Source organism: Scyliorhinus canicula, chromosome 5 (assembly GCF_902713615.1).
Source record: "Scyliorhinus canicula chromosome 5, sScyCan1.1, whole genome shotgun sequence".
In the NCBI taxonomy this organism is placed as follows: Eukaryota; Metazoa; Chordata; class Chondrichthyes; order Carcharhiniformes; family Scyliorhinidae; genus Scyliorhinus; species Scyliorhinus canicula.
The window spans coordinates 95,787,192-95,809,665 of NC_052150.1; the positions used below are offsets into that span (position 1 = coordinate 95,787,192).

Consider the following 22,474-nt stretch of genomic DNA (forward strand, 5'->3'; position numbering starts at 1 on the left):
TCCGGACAAATCCCAGGATGTTTGTCCTTCAACACTTCAGTTGTCTGATTTTGCAAAGCTTATCAACCACAGTAGGCATCACTCCCACCTGCGATCCAGCTATATCATTACCCATGATAAACTGTATTCCTGGACAAGATAGTTTCTCTATTACTCCTACTACCACTTCACCATTCTTCACTGCTCTTCACTGGACTTTCCAACCTTACCTTATATAATGGAACACTACTCCTCTCATCCTGAATTCCACATATTACCACCTTTTCTGGCAACATTCTTCCCAAACTACATAACTCCTCATCTCTTACCATTAAAGATTGACTAGCTCCCGTATGTCTTAAAATTGTGACTTCTTTACCTGCTCCTCCTGATACACATGAGTAAACTTTATCCTTTTTTAAAGAGATCTGATACCTTCTTATCAATCACCTCTTGATCAGGCTGTACAATCTTTTGCACCTCCTTTGCTTCACTTGGGCTTTCCTTTCCCACTTTAACAAACCCCACTGTCTTATCTTGCTTTACCACATCAGCCTTCCCAGTGCTTTTCTTCAACCACCAACACTGTGACTTTTTATGGCCTAGTTAATTACAGTGAAAACATTTGAAACTTTTTATTTCTTTCCCACCCCGCTGGATTTCTTTTTAAATCTGAGGTACACTCTCCTTATTATCTCCCATCAGATCACCTTTGCCTCTACCACTTGAGTATTTCTCATGTCCCCAGTTTCTATCCCTCACAGGCTGAAACTAATGTTGGAAACCAAGCTTTGATTTCTGAACTAATTCATAATCATCTGCCATTTCTGCTGCTATTCTCGCAGTTTTAACCCTCTGTTCTTCCACATGAGTTTTCACTACATCAGGAATTAAACTCGTCCAAAAGTATAATTTCTCTGAGAGCCTCATAGGTTTGGTCTATTTTCAATGCCCTTATCCACCTATCAAAATTGCTTTGTTTGAGCCTTTCAAACTCCATGTATGTTTGACCAAATTCTTTCTTTAAATTTCTAAACCTTTGTCTGTAAGCTTCAGGCATTAGTTCATATGCCCCTAAGATGCATTTTTTCACCTCCTCATATGTCCCAGATACCTCCTCCGGTAGCGATGCAAACACTTGACTAACTCTACCTACCAGCTTTGTTTAAATCCGTAATACCCACATGTCCTGTGGCCATTTCAATTGTTTAGCCACCTTCTCAAATGAAATGAAAAAGCCTTCTACCTCCTTCTCATCAAACCTTGGCAATGCTTTGACATATTAAAATAGATTCCCACCAAGCCTTCGACTTTGATGCTCTTTCTCACTATCTTCATCACTATCATCCAACTGTACGTTTCCCTTTATGTCTGCCAATTTTAACTAACTATCATGTTTCATGGCCATTTTCTGAAGTTCAAACTCTCTCTCTTTATCTTTTTCCCTGATCTGTACCTCCCTTTCTCTTTCTTTTTGTTCTGCTAGGGCTATACTTTCTTTTCTCCTTTCTTCTCTCTCCTTTTCTTTTTCTTCTCTCTCTTTCTTTTTCCTCTTTCTCATATTCAAGCTGCTTTAATTCTTTCTTATGTTCCATTTGTTTAATTTGTAACGGAATTTTTGCCATTTCCACTGAGTCAAACTGTATCTCAGGCAACTTTAAATGCTTAGCCACCTCCATAATTACCTCATCTTTTCATACTTTGTCAGGTAATGTTAACTGCAATGTTTTTACCAAATCTAACAGTCTGCTTTTAGTCTTTGTCCGTAAGGTACTGCGTGTGACCGTCTCCACCCTCAAAAACTTCAGAACCTCTGAAAGCGCCATTGTCCACAACACACTCCCTACTTAAACTGAAATACCACACCTGAAAAGCATCCACAATATGCTCACACCTCACTGTCTTTAAGTTCACTAAGCCAATCCAATAGATAGACTTTGATCCCGGACGAGCCCCCAATTTGTTATGGGCCAGGGTTTAGAGAACGCCAAAGTGTATCATGGATATTACCTGACCCCCAACTTTTAATAGATTGTGTTATGGGGAGCACACGGTCCACTCTACAGGTGTGATAGAGCAGAAATGGAAAAGTATTTTTTAAAACAAAACAATGTTTATTGTATGAACTCAAGTTAACCTTTTTAAAACACACAGTGAACATCTTAGCAACCATCAATTCAAATACAACCCCCAAAGAATACAGCACTAAGTAATCCTTAATAACTTCCCAAACAACATCCAGAAGACAAAATAAACACATTTTAACTGAAGCACATCAGGTTTACATTCACTACTGAGAACATTTATAATTCTGAATTCACCAAATGATCAAAATATAGTCTTTTCATGGCAGAGAGATCAACAGTACACCTGCTCTGCCTGGCTTCAGCTCCAACATTGAAAACGAAACTAAAACACACCCTGCAGCAAACAGCCTGAAACAAAAGTAAAAAGCCGACAGACAGTCCAGCTTCACCCACACTCTGACATCACTGATAAACACCCATATCTTAAAGGTACATTTCTTAAACATCCATTTCTTAAAGGTACTCTCATATGACAATACTTAACATCAATTTGACACGTAATTGGAATGTCTCTTCATCTATTCCTAACAACCACCCCCCGTCTGGGAGACCAAGGCAGCCTTACTAAATGCTAGCTCATGGGGATGGGGAAGAAGTGCCAGAAGAAGTTGAATGACCTTCTTTGCACATCCAGTGTAAGTCTACCTCCTCCAGTCTCCTGCTGCACCCTGTCACAAACCCCTCTCGCCCAGTCACCTCATGGGTTGCTAACGCCTATCAAGCAGCCTTCTCCCCCAGCCCCAAAGCCCATGGTCCCAGTAGCTACTCTGCTCCTAACATTCCCGTTCCAACTCACTTCTTACGCATGCCACACCTCATCAGCATTTGAACTGGCAGAACACCCGCCCTTCTGACACTCCACAGGACAAAATTTAGCGTAACAGGCTTGAGTGGGCACCATCTGCTGAGTCATTTCTGAGCTCTGGTGCCTAAAAGTCTTTGAGGAAAGAGCACTTGTGCTCACCAGAGAGGAGGAAGGCCAAGCTTGAGCAGAGGGTGAAGTACGGGCATCAGACAAAAGTGAGAACCCTCAAAACACGCAGTCATAATTCAAACCCCACAGAAGTGACCGTTCCCCCATCAGTTCCACCCATGCTGTACTCAGACCATTTCATTCCCTTGCAGGACTATCAGTCAACCATCCTGGACCATCCTCACACCCTCTGGACACCACAGACATGAGCAGCTCTGAGGGAGACAACTTGGAGTCAAACATAGAAGAGGCGTCAAATCTGTCACTTGCACCATCCATCAGGGCAGATACTCACACCTCAGTCAGAATAAGTTGTAGGCAGGCTTCTGGGTCAATCACTGATACCTCATAGCTGATGATATACAGCTGGCAGGGGCAGGGGCAAAGCAGGGATTGGGCACGCGACTGGATTCCGGGTCCCAGGTCTCTGCTGAGGCCACAGCCAATGATGTGCCACTGGGTCCAGTCATTCCAGAGCTGCTGGAACTGAAAAGGCAGTGTTACAAGCATCAGGAAGGGATGTCAGTATACCTCCTCTGACTGTTCGGCCAACTGGATGAGTCCCATTGCCTTCTGTCTGAGGAGATGGCGCCGTCACTCCAATGCAACAAGGCCAACATTGTAAGGCTGGCAGCCGCAGTGGAGACCTTGGAACAAGAGGTACACTCCATGGCAGGGAATGTCTGCTTCATAGTTCAGTTCATGACCTCCATGGCTGAGGGCATGAGCTCCATGGTGCAGGGCTTCAACTGAATGGTGAAGGCACCTGTGGGAATCCACAAGCGTCTGCACCAGAGGATGGCGAGGATCTGGATCTTCTGGATCTCACTCCAGCTGCCCCTCTATCCAACACTACTCTTACCATGGGAGATGGAGACATTGGGAGCACAAATGCTAGTATCAGCTTAATGGTCAATCTGCCATAAATCGCTGCAGTATTGTATGAGGCAACACATCATCATAAGCTTCCAAAACTCATCACTTTAAGCCCAAGTGAGGTGTACTCGGGTACATAGGAAAATTAGTAGGCCATTCAGCCCCTTGAGAATGTTCTCCCATTCAAATGAAGCAGGGCTGAAGTGTTTGTCTAAACCATTTACTTGCTTTTGCTCCATTTCACTTGATGACCTTACCCAAAAAAACTATTGATGTCAGTCTTCAAAATTACGGTAGGAGTAAGTAGGAGGAAAAAGTTTATCAGGGTCCAGTATTGTACCATTATCAAAATTCATACGTTTTTGGTTATTCTTCAAGGGTTTTCATGGTCACAGAATTCAAGAGAACAATAACAATTAGGAATTTGGGACAGAACGTTGTCCAAGATAGTAGCACAAAACAGTTGGTATGACATTAGGCACCCATATCATACTCCCAGCTGGTATTCAGTTTCATTGTGTTCAACAGAACTGAATATCTCACAGACATATAACAAGTCACGACTGCGATAATAATAACAATACTGCTTAATGCCAACGTACAAGATGAATTTCTAGCCCGTTTATTGTAATTTGCCATTTTGTAAAAACACTTTGGTCAATGCTCTTCCAAACTCTAATTTTCATATGTTTACACATGTACCATATGATAATGTACAGAATTCTCCAACCAAATCATTCTAATACATAACGTTAAATAACTGAAATGAATACAAAACAATTGACATTTAGAATTTATAATCTGAAATTTTAAAACAGTGGACCAAGGTAAATAAATATAATAGAGTTAATAAATATTAAATTATTTTTCAAAGTCGGCTTGATGCAATAAATATATTTTCAAAAATTATTATATTAACATTCCATAAAATATACTCATAATATTATTCCCAGAAACATCAATACATTAACAATCTATAAATTATATTGATAATATGAATGGGGAAAGGGAATTTGGAGATGTTTAGAAGCAATTTTAATCACCATGGGTTTACAAAAGTGATTTGCTGACATTTGCAATGAAATTTCAATATGCAAATTCAGTCATTATGTTTCACATTAATTATCAAAGCCTAAAAGCTTTCACAATAACTATACAAATCTGATCATTACCCCTTAAACAAACACCATAATTAAAAATGATTAAAAAATCTAAATATTATGTAGGTAAAAAAATCTAACTTTTACATTTACAGTAATAGTGCAAGTGCACTTTCACGATCTATTGAGTTCTTTAACAGAACAACTTTCATCCACTTTGATTGTGAATTTTTGAATCCTATGCTGAACTATAACGTTCATACGGTGAGGGTTTTGTTGCTTTAATTCACAGACTCTATACCGCTGCCATGAACCGAATGGCTCGGGCTGCTTTCTCAATGAATTTTGTGAAGTCCCGAAGAACGACATGCACCTTCACCTGTCGGTCCCAATCTGTGCTTGAGACCGGCTCTGAGGCAGAAACCTCCATGTCACTCTCACCAAGATCAATGCTGCCAAACTCAGCATTTATCTGAAATAAAAGGAAACAGAACAGTTAGTGACTTGTGTTTTCAGTCTAAGTATGATTCAGAGGCTACTTGAGTATCTGCTTCTGTTCTCACTTACCTGATTCATGACCAATTCAGCCAGACGCTGGGTGGTGGAACGCATCCATGTCACTTGATTATTTGAAGTCATGATGTATGTTTCCACCAATAACAAGAGGGGCTTGTACTTCTGAAGGCCAGAGGCAATCGCTTTGAGACAGGTTTCCTGAGTGGAAGGTTTCAATAAATTGAAAGATTAGTACATTTATTCACCATATTCTGTAAGAACTTATGACCTTTGATTAAGTTATACAAAAATATATATTAGGTAGTATATTAAAGTATATGCATTACATTCTTATGGTCTCTAAAATAGACATCATGAGAAGGCTACATTTTGGTGTGTTAGCATGCTAACAAGTATACTAACCCATGGTTCATAATCATATGCCATTTCTTTATTATTTTATGGGATCTGTCACTGGCTGGGCCAGCATTTATTGTCCATCCCTAATTGTCCTTGAACTGTGTGGCTTGCTCGGCCATTTCAGAAGGCAGTTAATAGTCAACCACATTGATGTGGGTCTGGAGGTTATGGATAGTAGATCTCCTTCCCTAAAGCACATTAGTGAACCAGATTGTTTTTTTATGACACCAGATTATATTTTCATGGTCGCCATCACTGCTTTAAATTATTAATTGAATTGAAATTCCCCCAGCTGCCATGGTGGGATTTCAACCCATGTCCGTAGGGCATTGGGATTACTAGTCCTGTGCCACCATCCATGGCTTTCTAAGGCATAAGATATAATTTTTGTGATATTGTAAATCAATTATAGTGTGAACACTACTTAAAATTTATTACTGTAATATTAGGTAGGCTTTCAACCCTAATTACTATGTGGCTAATCATAGAATCCCTACAGTGCAGTCATGGCCATTCAGCCCATCAAGTCAGCACCGACCCTCTGAAAGAGCACTCTACCTAGCTCTCCACCCCAGCCCCTCCTCACCCTATCCCTGTACCCCATAACCTAACCTGCACAAACATGGACACTAATGGGCAATTTAGCATGGTCAATCCACCTAACCTGCACAATCTTACACATGCAGATTACTTATCTTGGATGGGAAATGATTGGCATTGTGCCCGCGATTTCCCCATCTCCCTGGCTGGTGGGTGAAGCTGCATGCTAGTTGCAGCAGTTTATAGGGCCAGCCCTAATGTATCAGCTGGAGTGATAAGAAACGCTAAGCTGTGAGAACTGACCTGATATTGTAAGGGTCAATGGAAAAGTCGAATGGAAGCAACTCTTACCAATGCTGATAAAGATGAGTAAACTCTCCAACAATCTCACGTTGTTGCAGTGGGTTCAGCCACGCACAGTTCACTCAATAACAAACTGTTGTGGTTACCGGACAGGTCGATAAAATAGCACCGCACATGTACCTTTTTACATCATTTTACATTGAATGAGTTGGGAATCCATGCCACTCTTGACTATCGCCCTGTTCACAATTTCGCTGATTCACTGTTTGTGACAGGCTGGTTAAGCTGCAGGTTTTACGTCGAGTCCCTTCCCTTCCCATCCGGTACAGTCATGTTAGCGCCCAGGCTGTGGCTGCAGGCATGACCGGGAGTAGCATTTCTTCAGCTCCAGGTGGCAGCCTTGCTTCACTCCCAGCTTCTGCTCCAGCAGCGACTGACCCACAACCACGTCTTCAAAATGTTGATACTGAAGTCTAAAAAATCCCCAGGTGGCGGATTGGTTTTGCATCTTTAATATTAGCAAAGATTGCAATGGGGGGTGGGGGGCAACAATTGACTAACATCAAACATGTAAGCTGGAGGGCTATGTGGGTGCAGCAATAACTCGGCGTTGTTCAACGATTGGAGGCGTCCAGACCCCCGCGAGGGGTGAGTGTAGCGACCCCACAGGACATGGTGCAGGAGGGATTTGGATTTACTCCCAACCTCCCGCTCCCACTCGTTCGCACTCACCTTGTGGAAAACATTCCGTAAACATCTGTCCTGAGCGCGGATTTGTGGCAGGGCGAAATCGTGCGCGAGCAGCGAGCTCCAGTCTCCCTCACAGAAGCGGAAATACTCACACAGCTGGAAGGGAAGGAAAGATCACATCGTGAGTGCAAAGCGGCTCCTCCCCAAATGTCTGAGTCTCCCGCTCCCCCAGCCTCACTCAGTGTGTTCGCCTCCAAGCCCCTCCTCACCTGAATGTTCCGCAGAGCAGCCGCTGTGTTCTGGATCTCAATCGCCAGAGAGGAGCAGCTTGCACAGGACTCAGTGGCTGCAGGTAAACGTTCCCCCACAGGTAAAGCAGCAACTCTTGCCAACAGCACCAAGAAAACTTGGCAGAAACCTGCAGGGAAAGAGACAGAATGAAGTGAGAAATGGAGACTCCCCCAAAATCTCTCTGAAAGGAGATAATCAGCGATAACGGTGCAATGCTCACTCACATTGGACAGCTCTCATCTTGAATTGCTCTTCACTGGAGTTCACACACGTTCTGAAATGTGTAGCTCACTTTCCCTCTATTTATTATCCCTACCTTTGGGGAAAATCCTGGATTTGTAAAAAAAATTCTGTTGACGTCAGATTTATAGACTTGTTACTTAATTTCAGTCACGTGGCATTGTCTTGTCTAACACAAATATGTATATTTACATATGGGCGACCTCAGAATTAATTACCATGGGAAGGAAGGGAAGTCATCACACTTCATTCAATTGTTATCTTATTACCTCCAGTGACGCATTCCTGAAAATTGACCAATTCAATTCCCTAAATTTTTTTAAACCGCAATTACAATTACGCAACTTGCAAGGAGAGGGGAAGCCTAGGTGGAGCCTACAAAGTATTTTCCGTCTCTTAAAAAGGAACAAAATGTTATCCCTTATAACATCTCGATTTTGAAAGGTTCCATTCGGGGTACAGAGGCAGGTGAGCAGGGGGATTTGGTGTTGCTGAATAAACAGCCAGCGCAAAATGTTCTCAGTTCCTGACACCAATTGCAAAGAATTTGGTGAAAATGAAAGCTGGCCCGTCAGAGTCACTATTCAATTTATATATATATTTTTAAATTTAGAGTACCCAATTATTTTTTCCAATTAAGGGGTAATGTAACATGGCCAATCTACCTATCCTTCACAACTTTGGGGTACAGGTGTGAAACCCACACAGACATGGGGAGAATGTGCAAACTCCACATGGAAGAGACCCAGGGCCGGGATTCGAACCCGGGTTCTCAGTGCTGTAGGCAGCAATGCTAACCACTGTGCCACCATGCTGCCCCTCAATTCAAATATTCCTTTATTTTATAAAAGAAACACAATAAAGGGTTGCTCTATCATTTTATTTCCTTTAGAAAGAAATAGCTTGCATTTATATTGTGCTTTTCACAACCTCAGATATCCAAAGTGCTTTCAACAATTTCGCACTTTTGCCCACATCATGTATTCATATCCTGCCCGCATGCGCAGAACTTAATTTTCTCTAAATCCCTCATGCGCACCACCCCCCCAAACCCCCCATTACTTTTTATTGAAGAATACTGCGACACTATCTTAAAAATTTTTTTTAGAGTACCTAATTCATTTTTTCCAATTAGGGGGCAATTTAGCATGTTCAATCCACCTACCTTGTACATCTTTGGGTTGTGGGGGTGAAACCCACACAAACACGGGGAAAATAGGCAAACTCCATACTGACAGAGACCCAGAGCCGGGATTGAACCTGGGACATCGGCGCCGTGAGACTAGAGTGCTACCACTGCGCCACCATGCTGCCCTGACACTACCTTCGTGAAAACATTAGGAAGGTTGCAGTCAATCACTAAAGTACAAACTAACATCTGAGTTATATATTCATGAGGCTCTCCGCACCCCCGAAGTGTAGAAGAATTTAGTTTAGGCGGGCAGCATTGTCGGCACAGGTTTGGTGGGCCGAAGGGCCTGTTCCTGTGATGTACTTTTCTTTGTTTGTTGTTTGTTGTTCTCATCAGATTCCTGTGGGATCAGCAAAATTCAGAGCGGGTTGGACCTCACCCACACATTGGTGCTTCAACTATAGGTGCATTTTTTAGTTGCATTAATGCCCTGATTAGTGTAAAAATGGGGGTGGTAGTAAAATGCAAAGCAACCCCAAATACCTGGTAATTTGATGTATGAGATGGTTTTTTGGTTGGGCCTTGCACTTCTTAACTCTAGCATGCTCAGAAATTGAATTATAATTTAATTCCTAAAGCAACCCATCCCCTGATGTTTTAAAAGGCCTATGTTAGAACCTTGCTGTATGGCTGCAAAAGATGGATGATTTGCAGCTATTAAGATAGGAAACTCAACAGCTTCCTTTCTTCACTGCCTGAGGTACACTATGGGTAACTCCTGGCAGAATATAATCATGAATGCAGCAGTCCTCTCAAAGGCAGGTTTGTTAACACACATCAAACAGAAGCGGCTTCATTGTCTCAAGCATGTCCACAGGATAGAAGATGATTGTATCCCAAGGACTTTATGTATGGTGGGTTAGTAACCTCCTGACTTCTGTGGGTTACCATTGACTAGAAACTGGACTGGACTAGCTATATAAATACTGTGACTACAAGAGCAGGTCAGAGGCTAGGAATTCAGTGGTGAGTAACTCACCTCTGACTCCCCAAAGCCTGTCCACCATCTACAAGGCACCAGACAGGAATATGATGGAATAGTCTACACTTGCCTGGATGAGTGGAATTTCAAAACACTCACAAAGCTTGACGCCATCCAGGACAAAGCAGCACACCTGATTGGCACCTTCAACATCACCTTCAACATCCAGTCCTTTCATCACCAACACACAGTGGCAGCAGCAGTGTGTACCATTTACAAGATGCACTGCAGCAACTCACCAACGTTCCTTAGGCAGTACCACATGACTACCATGTGGTATTGTGTGAAGCAAATAATGGCATGATGGGAAAACTAGTCAAGTCTTCTTGGTACAATTGAATTTAACCTAAGACACAGAAACAGAATACACAGAGATAGCATGTCCTGAGAACTGGGTGACACTGAGAGTCTAGATAAGGCTTGAACCTAGAAGTAGTCTTAATACATAACAAGCTGAACAACTATTTCTTCTTGTTCCTAAACAACTTCTTCCCTTTCTTAAAACAAAGACAAGATAATGATATGAAACTCAAGTCCCCTAAAGGTCAGCAAGGTGACGCCATTGTAACGATTATTACTTATGTTTTACTTTGGATCAAATTCCTGACCAAGTTGTATTCATGTTATCTTGATCCTATAATGTATAAGAATCGCCTTCTTTTCTGTACTATCGCAGACTTGGGACGGACTCAGCAGTTTGTAATTGACTGCTTTCCGACTTCAAATCTCAGCCATACTGCTAGCAGTCAGTTCTAATTAGTGAATAAAGTTCAGTTTTGCTTACCTAATGAATGCTGTTTGAATTTCTCTATCACAGTCAAGACGCGGGGAAAATATAAAATACAACAACCATCTAGAAGATTCGAGAAGGACGAGGGCAGCAGATACATGGAACACCACCACCTGCAAGTTCCCCTCCAAGCCTCTCACCATTCTGACTTGGAAATATATCACTATTCCTTCACTGTTGTTGGGTCAACACGCTGGAACTCCCTTTCTAACAGTACTCTGGGTGTACCTACACCACAGGGACTGCAGTGATTCAAGAAGGCAGCTCACCTTCTCAAGGACAATTAGGGATGTTCAATAAATTGTAAGGGTCCTTCCTGGTTATTCCCTTATTTCCTTTTTTATGTTGCTGTTGCATTTTTGATCTATGGATGATTAATGGACATGCCACTTTAAGATAAGCAGCCTGTAAAGAACCTGTATCATTAATTCAAACAGAAGAATCTGGAAAGCTGTTCTGGTTTAAACTGGTGATTGCAGACTAGCCAGTATCAGTGAGGACTTGGTTTGATTTGGTTGGTGGCCAATGAGTGGGCTCAGAGGGCTCTGCTCTGCCTGATAACAGGTGGCGATTGGATAGTATTCCACGAGAAGATTTTTCAGAGTCCTGAGGTTCCAGTTTAGTTTCAGTTTTGATTCTGGCAGCCTGATGAAGGGGTCTAACTACCTCTCTCCAAAAACATCCAACTAATTCCTCTCCAGAAGGCCACTGTGGGGGTTGACTCTCCAGCAAGCCTGGGTGTCGTTCTCTTGAGACTAGAGGCCTGAAGTCAAAATATGAGCTGAAAGCAAGGTTTGATGTGAAATAAAGTGTCTCTATGGAAAGATAGAGGCCTAAATGTTAACCTCAAGCTGAAGGCCCAGTTTGATGAGAAATAAGGGGCGGGTTTCTCTGTCCTGCCGTGCCAGATTTCTGGTTCAATGGCTGGTCAATGGGGTTTCCCATTGTGGGGCAGCCCCACGCCATCGGGAAACCCCCGGGCTGCCGGCAAAATGGAGCATCCCAACAGCGGAGAATTCAGCCCAAGGTGCCTCTCCAGAAATCCTGCCGAGGACTGCATTACCAGGACCTGAATGAATGACTCGACAAAGAAGACCATTATCGACTGAAAAACCAAAGTCTCTACTCTGCAAGCTTGCTGTGAAGAAAGTGTGCTAAAAAAAACCCTTTTGATGCTTATCCTTATTATTTTTGTACCCCTTTCCATCCCTTTGTGTTTGTCTGTCTCTTGTGTGTGGGTAGAGAGTGTGGGAAAATTAAGGTGGTAGTAGGTATTAGCTTGTCATTAACCAGTTTTACTTACTGCATATTTCATGATAGTCCTTGTTATAAATAAGCAGTAATTGTGTTTAAACTTACAAACCTGGTCACTGTAATTATTGTTATACCCAAATACTTTGGGTATTTTTAAAGAATTATTGGTTAATTCACTTGTATTTTGACTCCAGGACGAGTGGGGCTGGAATTGACCGCGCACCTTCTCAGGGTGTTGTAACAAAATTCTGACCTAGCCAGCAATGCCACATCCCGTAAACGAATAAAAAGAAAAGCCGGAGTCAGATAACAAATAGGATGCCCAAAGCTCCACTTCACGGATGTTTTCAAATTTGATATAAATGCCTATAGAAACAATGAGCCACTATCTGATGACAGGAAAAAAACGGCAACACCTTCTGTGGCAAAAAGAGAAAATACTGAACAAACTTAGCAGGTCTGATAGCATCTGTGGAGAGAGAAGGGAGCTAATGTTTCGAGTCATCCAGACTCAAAACGTTAGTTCTCTTCTCTCTCCACAGATGCTGACAGATGTACTGAGATTATCAAGTATTTTCTATTTTTGTTTCAGATAATAATAGCTTATTGTCACAAGTAGGCTTCAATGAAGTTACTGTGAAAAGCCCCTAGTCATCACATTCCAGCCCCCGTTCGGGGAGGCTGGTACAGGAAGTGAACCCGCACTGCTGGCCTTGTTCTACATTACAAGATTCCAGCATCCGTAGTAATTTTCTTACACCTTCTGTGGACTGGCTTGTAATACCATGGTGACTACTAGCTACAGTAGCTTGGCAACAGATACCAATGTTGATAATTATAACCAACAAGGACATCTGATAGTTTCATGTGTGGCACTTGTGGCAGATCCTGCCTTTGAAGGATTGGCATCTTCAACCAATATGAAGATACCCCATCTGAAATCAATTTGTTTGCTGCATAACCATCATTTTTGTAGATGGAAGGAAGCCAGAAGATGTATGACCACATGACATCACACACATGAGAAAACAATTGTTGTGACATGAAAATGGATTAACAACTGCATTCTTACAGATGATATTCATCAAGAACAGATATTACTTAATATGACTAATCTTGCTACAGGTTTTACATTAATTCTTTTGTAACTGCAATTTTCCTAAATTTCACAGAACAATGAATCAACACGCTTCCCTGACCTGAACAAACAAAAAAGAATCAGGAGGAATTCTGAAATTAATGAAAACTGTGTTGTCAATGTTGCATAAAATGTACACAGCATAAGAAATTAAAACAAAGTTCAACTTAAATAATATCATGTAGCTATGATAGGGACCTGGCTATCAGCTGGCCAGTAATTGGACATTCCAGGATATAGGATTTTCTGAAAGGACAAGGAAATGGAGGTTTAGTAAAATTGCTAAGAGGCAACATCACAAAAAATATCAATACAGATTAACACACAGTGGAAACATCATAGATTGAGGTATTCTAGATGTGCCTCAGTAACTCGTGCTTTTACCTTGGAGTCAGAAAGTTATAGGTTCAAACCTAACTCCAGAGTCATATGTATATTCCATACTGGGACTATAGTGCAGTTGTGACAGCATGCTACCCTGCTGGGTGCAGCGAGAGACTAATATAAATGTTGGTATTCAGTGGGACTTGGGTGTCCTTGTACATAAATCACAAAAGGCTAGCAGGTACAGGAAGCATTTATGAAGGCAAGTGGTATTTTAGCATTTATTGCAAGAGTAAGGGAGTCCTGCTGCAATTATATAAGGTCTTGGTGATACACATCTGTACAGTTTTGGGACTGAATCTTTGGTGCTTTGTTTATTAGAATTCTCTGAGGATGTAACAAGCGAGATGGATAAAGTGGAAATAATATATGGAGTGTATTTGGATTTCCAAAGACCATTTGATAAAGTACCAATGAAAGATTAATTTGCAAAGTGCTCATGGTGTTGGGGATGATATATTAGCCTGGACTAACTAACAAAAAAACAAAGAATTGGGATAAATGGGTCATTTTCAGTTTGACAAACTGTAACGAATGGTGTGCCTCAACTATTTACAGTCTATAGTAATGACCTGATGAAGTGACTGAGTGCCTTGTAGCCAAATTTGCTGACAATACACTAAGTGGAAAAGCAAGTTGTGAGATGGATGCAAAGAGACACAAAGGAAAACAGATAGGTTAAGTGAATGAACAAAACTTTGGCAGTTGGTGTATAATGTGGGAACATCTGAGACTGTCCATTTTTGGCAGGAAGAAAAACAGAATATTATTTTAAATGGGGACAGAATGTTGCAGAATAGAGGGATCTAATTTTCCTTGTACATAAATCACAAAAGGCATGCAGGTGCAGCAAGTAATTAAGACGTCAAATGGAATGTTATCCTTAATAGTAATAATATTTTTATTGTCATAAGTAGGCTTACATTAACATTGCAATGAAGTTACTGTGAAAAGCCCCTAGTCGCCACATTCCGGCACCTGTTCGGGTACATGGAGGGAGAATTCAGAATTCTCAGCTGGTACGGGAATTGAACCGGCTGTCTAGCCCACTGAGCTAAACCAGCTTACAAGTGGGGAGGAAGGAATATTGAAGTAGGGAAGGCTTGCTGCAACTTTACAGGGTAATGATGATACCACATCTAGAATATTGTGTACAGTTTTGGTCTCTTCTCTGGTGGTGATTGTCTCAGTGGAGACTGAAAAGGCATTTGATGGAGTGGAGTGGGGTATCCCTTAGATTCTGGGGAGGTTTGGTTTTGGGCCAAAGTTTATATCTCAGATACATCTTCTGTACAGGGCCCCCACCACAAGTGTTCGCACAAATGCCTTGCGCTTGGGTTACTTTTGGTTGAATGGGGATACGGGACAGGGTTGTCCATTGTCTCTGCTTTTGTTTGCTTTGACTATCGAACCACTGGCCATAGCATTCCGATTGTCCACTAGGTTCACATGATGACACAGTGGTTAGCACTGTTGCCTCACAGCACTGAAGACCTGGGTTCGATCCCGGCCTCGGGACACTGTCCATGTGGTAGCTTGCACATTCTCCCCGTGTCTGCGTCGGTCTCACCCCCACAACCCAAAGATGTGCCAGGGCAGTTTGACAGGTTGACGAGGGGTCGTGGGGCAACTGCAAAGGGATTGGGGGATGCAGAATGTGTATGGGGAGAAGGCGAGTCGTATGTTGGACCACCAATTGGGGTGGCAGGCGGCATCTAGGGAGGTTTTAAAGGTGAGGGGGGAAAAGGGGGAGGTGGTGTTGGAGCCGGGAAAGATAAACGACGTAGTCAGGGGTACTACAAGAAGTTATATAAGGCCGGGTCGAGTGGCGAGATGGGGGGATATGGGATGGTTTCTGGATGGGTGGAGTTCCCAAAGCTGGAGATGGGGAAGAGGCAGGCATTGGAGGATCTGCTGAGGCTGGTGGAGGTGATGGATAGTATCAGGGGAATCCAGTCGGGGAAGGCTCCGGGGCCTGATGGCTTTCCGCTGTAGGTTTGTGACAGAGTTGGCCCCCCACCTGCTGGAATTGTTCAGTAAGGTGGTAGGGGTGGGGGGGAGAGTTGCCATCAATGCTGCCACAAGCATCGATTTTGTTGATCCCGAAGAAGGGGAAGGATCCACTGGAGTGTGGGTCATACAGGCCCATCTAATTGTTAAACATGGATGCGAAAGTTTTGGTGAAGTTGTTGGCTTGTAGGATGGAGGGGTGCATAGGGCAGCACAGTGGCGCAGTCGGTTAGCCTGTTGCCTCATGGCACTGAGGTCCCAGGTTCGATCCCGGCTCTGGGTCACTGTCCGTGTGGAGTTTGTACATTCTCCCCGTGTTTGCGTAGGTTGCGCCCCCACAACCCAAAGATGTGCAGGTTAGGTGGATTGGCCACGCTAAATTGCCCCATAATTGGTAAAAATGGATTGGGTACTCCAAATTTATTTTAAAAAAGGATGGAGGGGTGCATGCGAGAGGTGGTCTCCAAGGATCACACAGGCTTTCTGAAGGGTAAGCAGCTCTCCAGCAACATCAGGAGATTGTTGCATGTAGTTATGACTCCGTCAGAGGGGCGGGCACCAGAGATTATTGTATCAGTGGATGCCTTGAAGGCCTTTGATCGGGTAGAATGGAGGTACCTGTTCGAAATTCTGGGGAGGTTTGTGGCGTGGGTGCATCTTTTGTATGCATACCCGATGGCAAGCATGCGCACGAATGAGACGAGTACAGCATATTTCGGGTTGCATAGGGGAATGACGCAGGAGTGCCTGCTGTCACCACTGTTACTTGCGCTGGCGATTGAGCCCTTGGCGATAGCCCTTTGGGTGCCGGTCCAGTGATGAGGGATTGTGAGAGGGTCAGGTAGAACCGGGTTTCGTACGCAGACGACCTGCTATTGTTCATGTCAGACCTGCTGGAGAGTATGGGCAGAGTCATGAGCTGCTGGAAAGGTTTGGGGCTTTCTGCGAGTAAGCTGAATGTGGAGAAGAGCGAAGTATTTCCAGTGAAGTGATGAGGTGGGGGGATCGGTTTGGGGGCTCTACCGTTTAAGTTGGCTGGAGAGAGGTTTAGGTATTTGCGGATTCAGGTAATACATATGTGGGCCACGATGCATAGGTGAAACTTGACAGCGTTAGTGGAAGAGGTAAAGGTGGATCTCAGGAGGTGGGTCACTTTGCACTTGATGTTGGCAGGGTGAGTGCAGGGTAGTAAAGGTGAATGTGCTGCCAAGATTCCTGTTTGTCTTTCAGACCCTCCCGACCATTCTCCCTAAATCCTTCTTCCAGAGGATTGAGGCACTCATCTTGGAGTTTATTTGGGCAGGGAAGGTACTGAGGGTGAAGAGGGTTTTGCTGTAGAGGCAGAGACAGAAAGGGGAGTTGGCACTCTCAAATCTGATGTATTATTACTGGGCTGCAAATGTGGAAAAGGTGAGGTGATGCTGGGGCTGGAGTGGATCAAGCTGGAAGAGGAGTCCTGTAGGGGGGCTACTCTGATGGCCCCATTACAGTTAGCTCCGGGGGAGGTATACGGGGAGTGTGTGGAACAGTCAACGATCAGGATATGGAACTAGTTGAGGAGGCATTTCAAGCTGGAAAAAATGTTGGTGTTGACATCACTGTGTGGAAACTGCAGGCTTAAGCTGGGAGGGTGGGTGGGGGGAATGGACGGAATATATGGGAAGTGGAGGGAGGCGGGAGTGGAGCAGGTTAGGGTTATGTTCTCGGAGGAGAAGTTTATGGGACTGGACGAGTTGCGGATAAGTTTCAGCTGCTGATGGGGCAGTGAGTTTAGGTATATGCAGGCGTGGGACTTTGCGCGATAGGAGTGGTGGATGTTCCCCAATCTACCGGAGTACACGTTGTTGGAGCAACTGCTGCTTCCTGGAGACTTGGGGGAGGGTAGGATTTGTGATATCCATGGGTGGTTGGGGAGCAGGGTGGGACACGTGGTGAGGATAAAGCGTAAAGGGCAGGAGGAATCGGGGGGGGGGGGGGAATAGGCTGGGGACGATGGAGTGAGGCGATGCGGCGGGTGAACGTAACCCCCTCCAGCGTGAGGATGGGGCTTGATTCTGTTCAAGGTGGTGCGTGGTGTGCACATGACTCGGGCAAGAATGAATGGGTTCTTCCAGAGGATGGACGATGGGCATGAGATGTGCGGGTGGGGGCCGGCGAATCATGCTCACATGTTCTGGGGTTGCGAGAAGCTGGAGAGCTTTTGGGAGGTGGTGTTTGGGATGCTATCCAGGATAGTGGCGATGGAGGTTAGGTCGGACCCTATGGTGGCGATCTTTGGGGTCTTGCAGGAGCTGGAGCTGCTGGAGAGGAAGAGGCCAATGTTGTGGTGTTTGCCTCTCTGATTGCCTGGTGAAGAATCCTGTTGGCTTTCCACCATGGTGGCGGCCTAGGGGGTCCTGTATGACTTTCTTCAGCTGGAGAAGATCAAGTTCCAGTTCAGGGGGTCAGAAAAGGTTTTTGAGGTGCTGTGGAGGACATTCATGATGTTATTTGTGGAATGGTTCATCACAGGAGGGAGAGAGGGAATAAAAGGAAAAATTGCAAACTTTTGAATATGCTTTAATGGACTGTGTATTTTGTTGATGTGTATGTTTGGAATAAAATATCTTTTAACAAAAAAAGAGGACAATGGCTAACATTTGGCCATGAAGCATGATGATAAAGATGCCAACAGACTTGTGTGTGTAAGAAAACTGCAGCTCTCTGCAAAATGAATTTTGTGGAAATAGACAGAACTGGACAGTTCACTGTTAACACCTTTGTTATGGAACATCAGGTACAAGGCTCGTCTCTCTTCATTGACGAATATGGCCTATGTGCGTTACCGGAATGTTTATTTGAATGAAATATAAACTTCGAACTGAAACCTTATAAAACATAGCACCACCGAGATTCATCAGCAATAACCCCGGGAACCACATTACAAGAAGAGTTTGAAGGCTCACCAGCATGCACCCTTCATAGATACATAGAAAATAGGAAAGGGAGGAGGAGGCCTTTAGGTCCTTCGAGCCTGCTCTGTCATTCATCACGATCATGGCCGATCATCCAACTCGATAGCCTCATCTCGCTTTCTCCCCATAGCCTTTGATCCCATTCTCCCCAAGTGTTATATCCAGCCGTCTCTTGAATATATTCAATGTTTTAGCATCAACTACTTCCTGTGGTAATAAATTCCACAGGCTCACCACTCTTTGTGTAAAGAAATGTCTTCTTATATCTGTCCGAAATGGTTTACCCTGAATCCTCAGACTGTGACCCCTGGTTCTGGATACACCCATCATTGGTAATATCTACCCTTTCTAGTCCCATTAAAATTTTATAAGTCTCTATGAGATCTCCTCTCATTCTTCTGAACTCCAGCGAGAATATTCCCAACCTAGTCAATGTCTCCTCTTATGACAGTCCTGCCATCCCTGAAATCAGTCTGGTAAACCACCGCTGCACTCCCTCGAGAGCAAGAACACCTTTCCTCAGAGAAGGAGACCAAAACTGCACACAATACTCCAGGTGTGGCCTCACAGAGGCCCTGTATAATTGCAGCAACACATCCCTGCTTCTCTACTCGAAACCTCTCACAATGAAGGCCAACATACCATTAGCCTTCTTTACTGCCTGCTGCACCTGCAAACTTATCTTCAGCAACTGATGCACAAGGACGCCCAGGTCCCGTTGCACACTCCCCTCTCCCAATTTACAACCATTCAGGTAGTAATCTGCCTTCCTGTTTTTGCTTCCAAAGTGAATAACCTCACACTTATCCAAATTATACTGCATCTGCCATTGATTTGCCCACTTGCCCAACCTGTCCAGATCATGCTGTAGGATCCCTGCATCTTCGTCACAGTTCACCCTCTCAACTAACTTGTTATTGTCTGCAAACTTTGAGATGTTACATTTTGTTCCCTCATCCAAATCATTGATTTATATTGTGAATAGCTGGGGTCCCAGCACCAATCCCTGTGGTACCCCACTAGTTACTGCCTGCCAATTTGAACAGGACCCATTAATCCATACTTTTTGTTTCCTCTCTGCCAACCAGTTTTCTATCCACCTCAATACGTTTCCCCCAATCTTTCATTTTGCACAATAATCTCTTATGCGGGACTTTGTCAAACACCTTCTGAAAGTCCAAATATACCACACCGACTGGCTCCCCCTTGTCAACTGTACTGGTTACATCTTCAAAGAATTCCAACAGGTTTGTCAAGCATGATTTTCCCTTCATAAATCCATGCTGACTCTGACTGATCCTGCTACTGATTTCTAAATGTTCCGCTATAAAGTCCTTGAAAATTGAGTCAAGCATTTACCCACTATCGATGTTAGCCTCACTGGTCTGTAATTCCCTGCTTTATCTCTACCTCCCCTTTTGAATATTGGAATGATGTGAGCTGCCCTCCAATCTGCAGGGACAGTTCCAGAGTCTATAGAATCCCGGAAGATGACCACCAATGCATCCTCTATTTCCAGAGCCACCTCCTTAAGCACTCTGGGATGCAGTTCTCAGGCCCTGGGGATTTATCCTCCTTCAATCCCATCAATTTTCCCAGCACCATTTCTCTACTAATGTTGACCTCCCTCAGTTCTTCCCTCTCTCAAAAGAAAAAGAAAAAACTTACAGAGTGGCGCAGATTAGTGGGAAGCCATAGGATTGGGAAGCCTTTAAAAGCGAGCAGATGACAACTATGAAAGCAATAAGGCAGGAGAAGATGGGCAGCAGGGTAGCATGGTGGTTAGCATAAATGCTTCACAGCTCCAGGGTCCTAGGTTCGATTCCCGGCTGGGTCACTGTCTGTGTGGAGTCTGCACGTCCTCCCTGTGTGTGCGTGGGTTTCCTCCGGGTGCTCCGGTTTCCTCCCACAGTCCAAAGATGTGCGGGTTAGGTGGATTGGCCATGCTAAATTGCCCGTAGTGTAAGGTTAATGGGGGGATTGTTGGGTTACGGGTATATGGGTTACGTGGGTTTAAGTAGGGTGATCATTGCTCGGCACAACATCAAGGGCCTGTTCTGTGCTGTACTGTTCTATAAGGAACTAGTACAAAGTTACTTTTTGTGGTGAGAAATTGATCGCCAAAAAGAAGAAAAAGCAGAACAGTGCCGGTCATGTATGCGGGTTAGGAATGTCCCACTTTTGTCCCCATTGCATCCATAGGAGTGGCTTAAAATACCATGGCAATGTCTACACGTTGACTTTGCTGGTCCAGTCGAAGGACACATAATCATGGTCATTGTAGACGACGCACACTCAAAGTGGCCTAAGGCGGTCGTAATGAAGTTAACCACTGAAGAATAAACCATTGAGAATCTCGATGAGGTCTTTGCTAGATTTGGAAATCCAGAGCAGATTGTGAGCGACATGGGCCACAGTTTACAGTCCAAGAGTTCAAAGACTACTTAAAGGTGTGTGGAGTTCATCATATTGTCATGAGAATGTAAATTGAAAATTTACCTTTGGTAGTAATGTTGCACTTTCACCGACAGTTGTTTATAATGCTGTACTCTTTCCTGCTGTTGCATATAATGTGCTTTTTCTTACCCCTTACGTACTGAGCCTGTTCCGCTTGCACATACTAACTTGTGTGTCAGAAGAGTGATTTAAAAAAAGTAACATTTATACTCTGGGGTGGGAGATTACCATAGTTACCCAACTTCAATACTTGTTGATTAATGCTGGTGTGCTCCAGGGGACTCCTGAGCAAGAAAATAATTAACTTGGAAGACTGTGTCTTGGACTGATGACTTCTTCGTTATTGAGCAGAAAAGGTCTATATTGCGCCTGATATGTCAGGACAATATAGTTGTTTTCAAAGAGTACAATATCAATCGTCATTGTACAAATCATGATGGCAGATTTGACAGCTTCAATAAAGCATTCATATCAGGCCCTGCCCCACAACCATGTTGGCATGGGCCACGCCTCCAGATCTTTTGTGCACAGAGTGACGGATTATCTGGAGGGAATACCCGGCTGTTCAGAGTTGTTGAGGAAATGCTTGACCTCTGTCCAATGAAAGGCACAACAACAGGGAAAGACATTTTCAATGGAGGGCGACGTCTCTTGGTGAAATTCAGCCTTCAAGAGTACAAACCTGGTGGCCTGATAACTGATGGAGATCCTTTGATGAATGGATTTGTCGCTCTGATGCTCAAATCAGTGTCAGCATACATCACTACATCAGCACCAAGAGCAGATGTAATGGAAAAGACCCTTTTGATCAGTCAATTTCATAAGGACCAAGGGACTTAAACACAGTCAGTAGGCTCACTGCATGAATGCCATATTTACTTCAGCCAGGTTCGTGGGCTCAATAAGGCCCACTAGCTGCACTAGCTAAATTCTGGGCAGTACGTGAGGAGAGAAAAATCTGAATAGCTCGCAAAGGAAAAGAAGTGAGTTTCATGGATGACAATGATGACTGTATTACTTGGTATTTCCGGTTGACATACTAGGCTTCTTGCAAACTTGAATGTCAAACCGTACGAAAAGGGTCAGTTCATCAACAGACTGTATCATGCCTTCATTCAGAAGTTGTAATTGAAAAACATTTGTCAATTTTGCAACACTCTCAGCAAGGCATGTTGAGGCAGTGGATCATGAGAAGTATATTGTTCTAATTAGTGGCTTGAGAGATGAATTCAAGCACAGATCTGCAGATTTCAGAGGGTACTTAATGAAGCTGTTTGCAGATCCATTTGGCATTGATGCCTCGATGCGTTCTAGATGGA

The 22,474-nt window shown here is 43.7% G+C and overlaps 1 protein-coding gene across 1 annotated transcript; it reads right to left on the reverse strand.

Moving 5' to 3' along the window:
• Window positions 1-4,903: 4,903 nt before the first annotated feature.
• On the reverse strand, window positions 4,904-21,578 carry LOC119965669 (interleukin-6-like). The gene is made up of 5 exons (XM_038796434.1): window positions 21,461-21,578; window positions 7,733-7,881; window positions 7,506-7,619; window positions 5,583-5,729; window positions 4,904-5,487 (listed from the first exon to the last, which is right to left on the reverse strand). Exons 1-5 carry the CDS (start codon window positions 21,576-21,578, stop codon window positions 5,311-5,313), a joined length of 705 nt encoding a protein of 234 aa, XP_038652362.1. The 3' UTR covers window positions 4,904-5,310.
• Window positions 21,579-22,474: the final 896 nt, after the last annotated feature.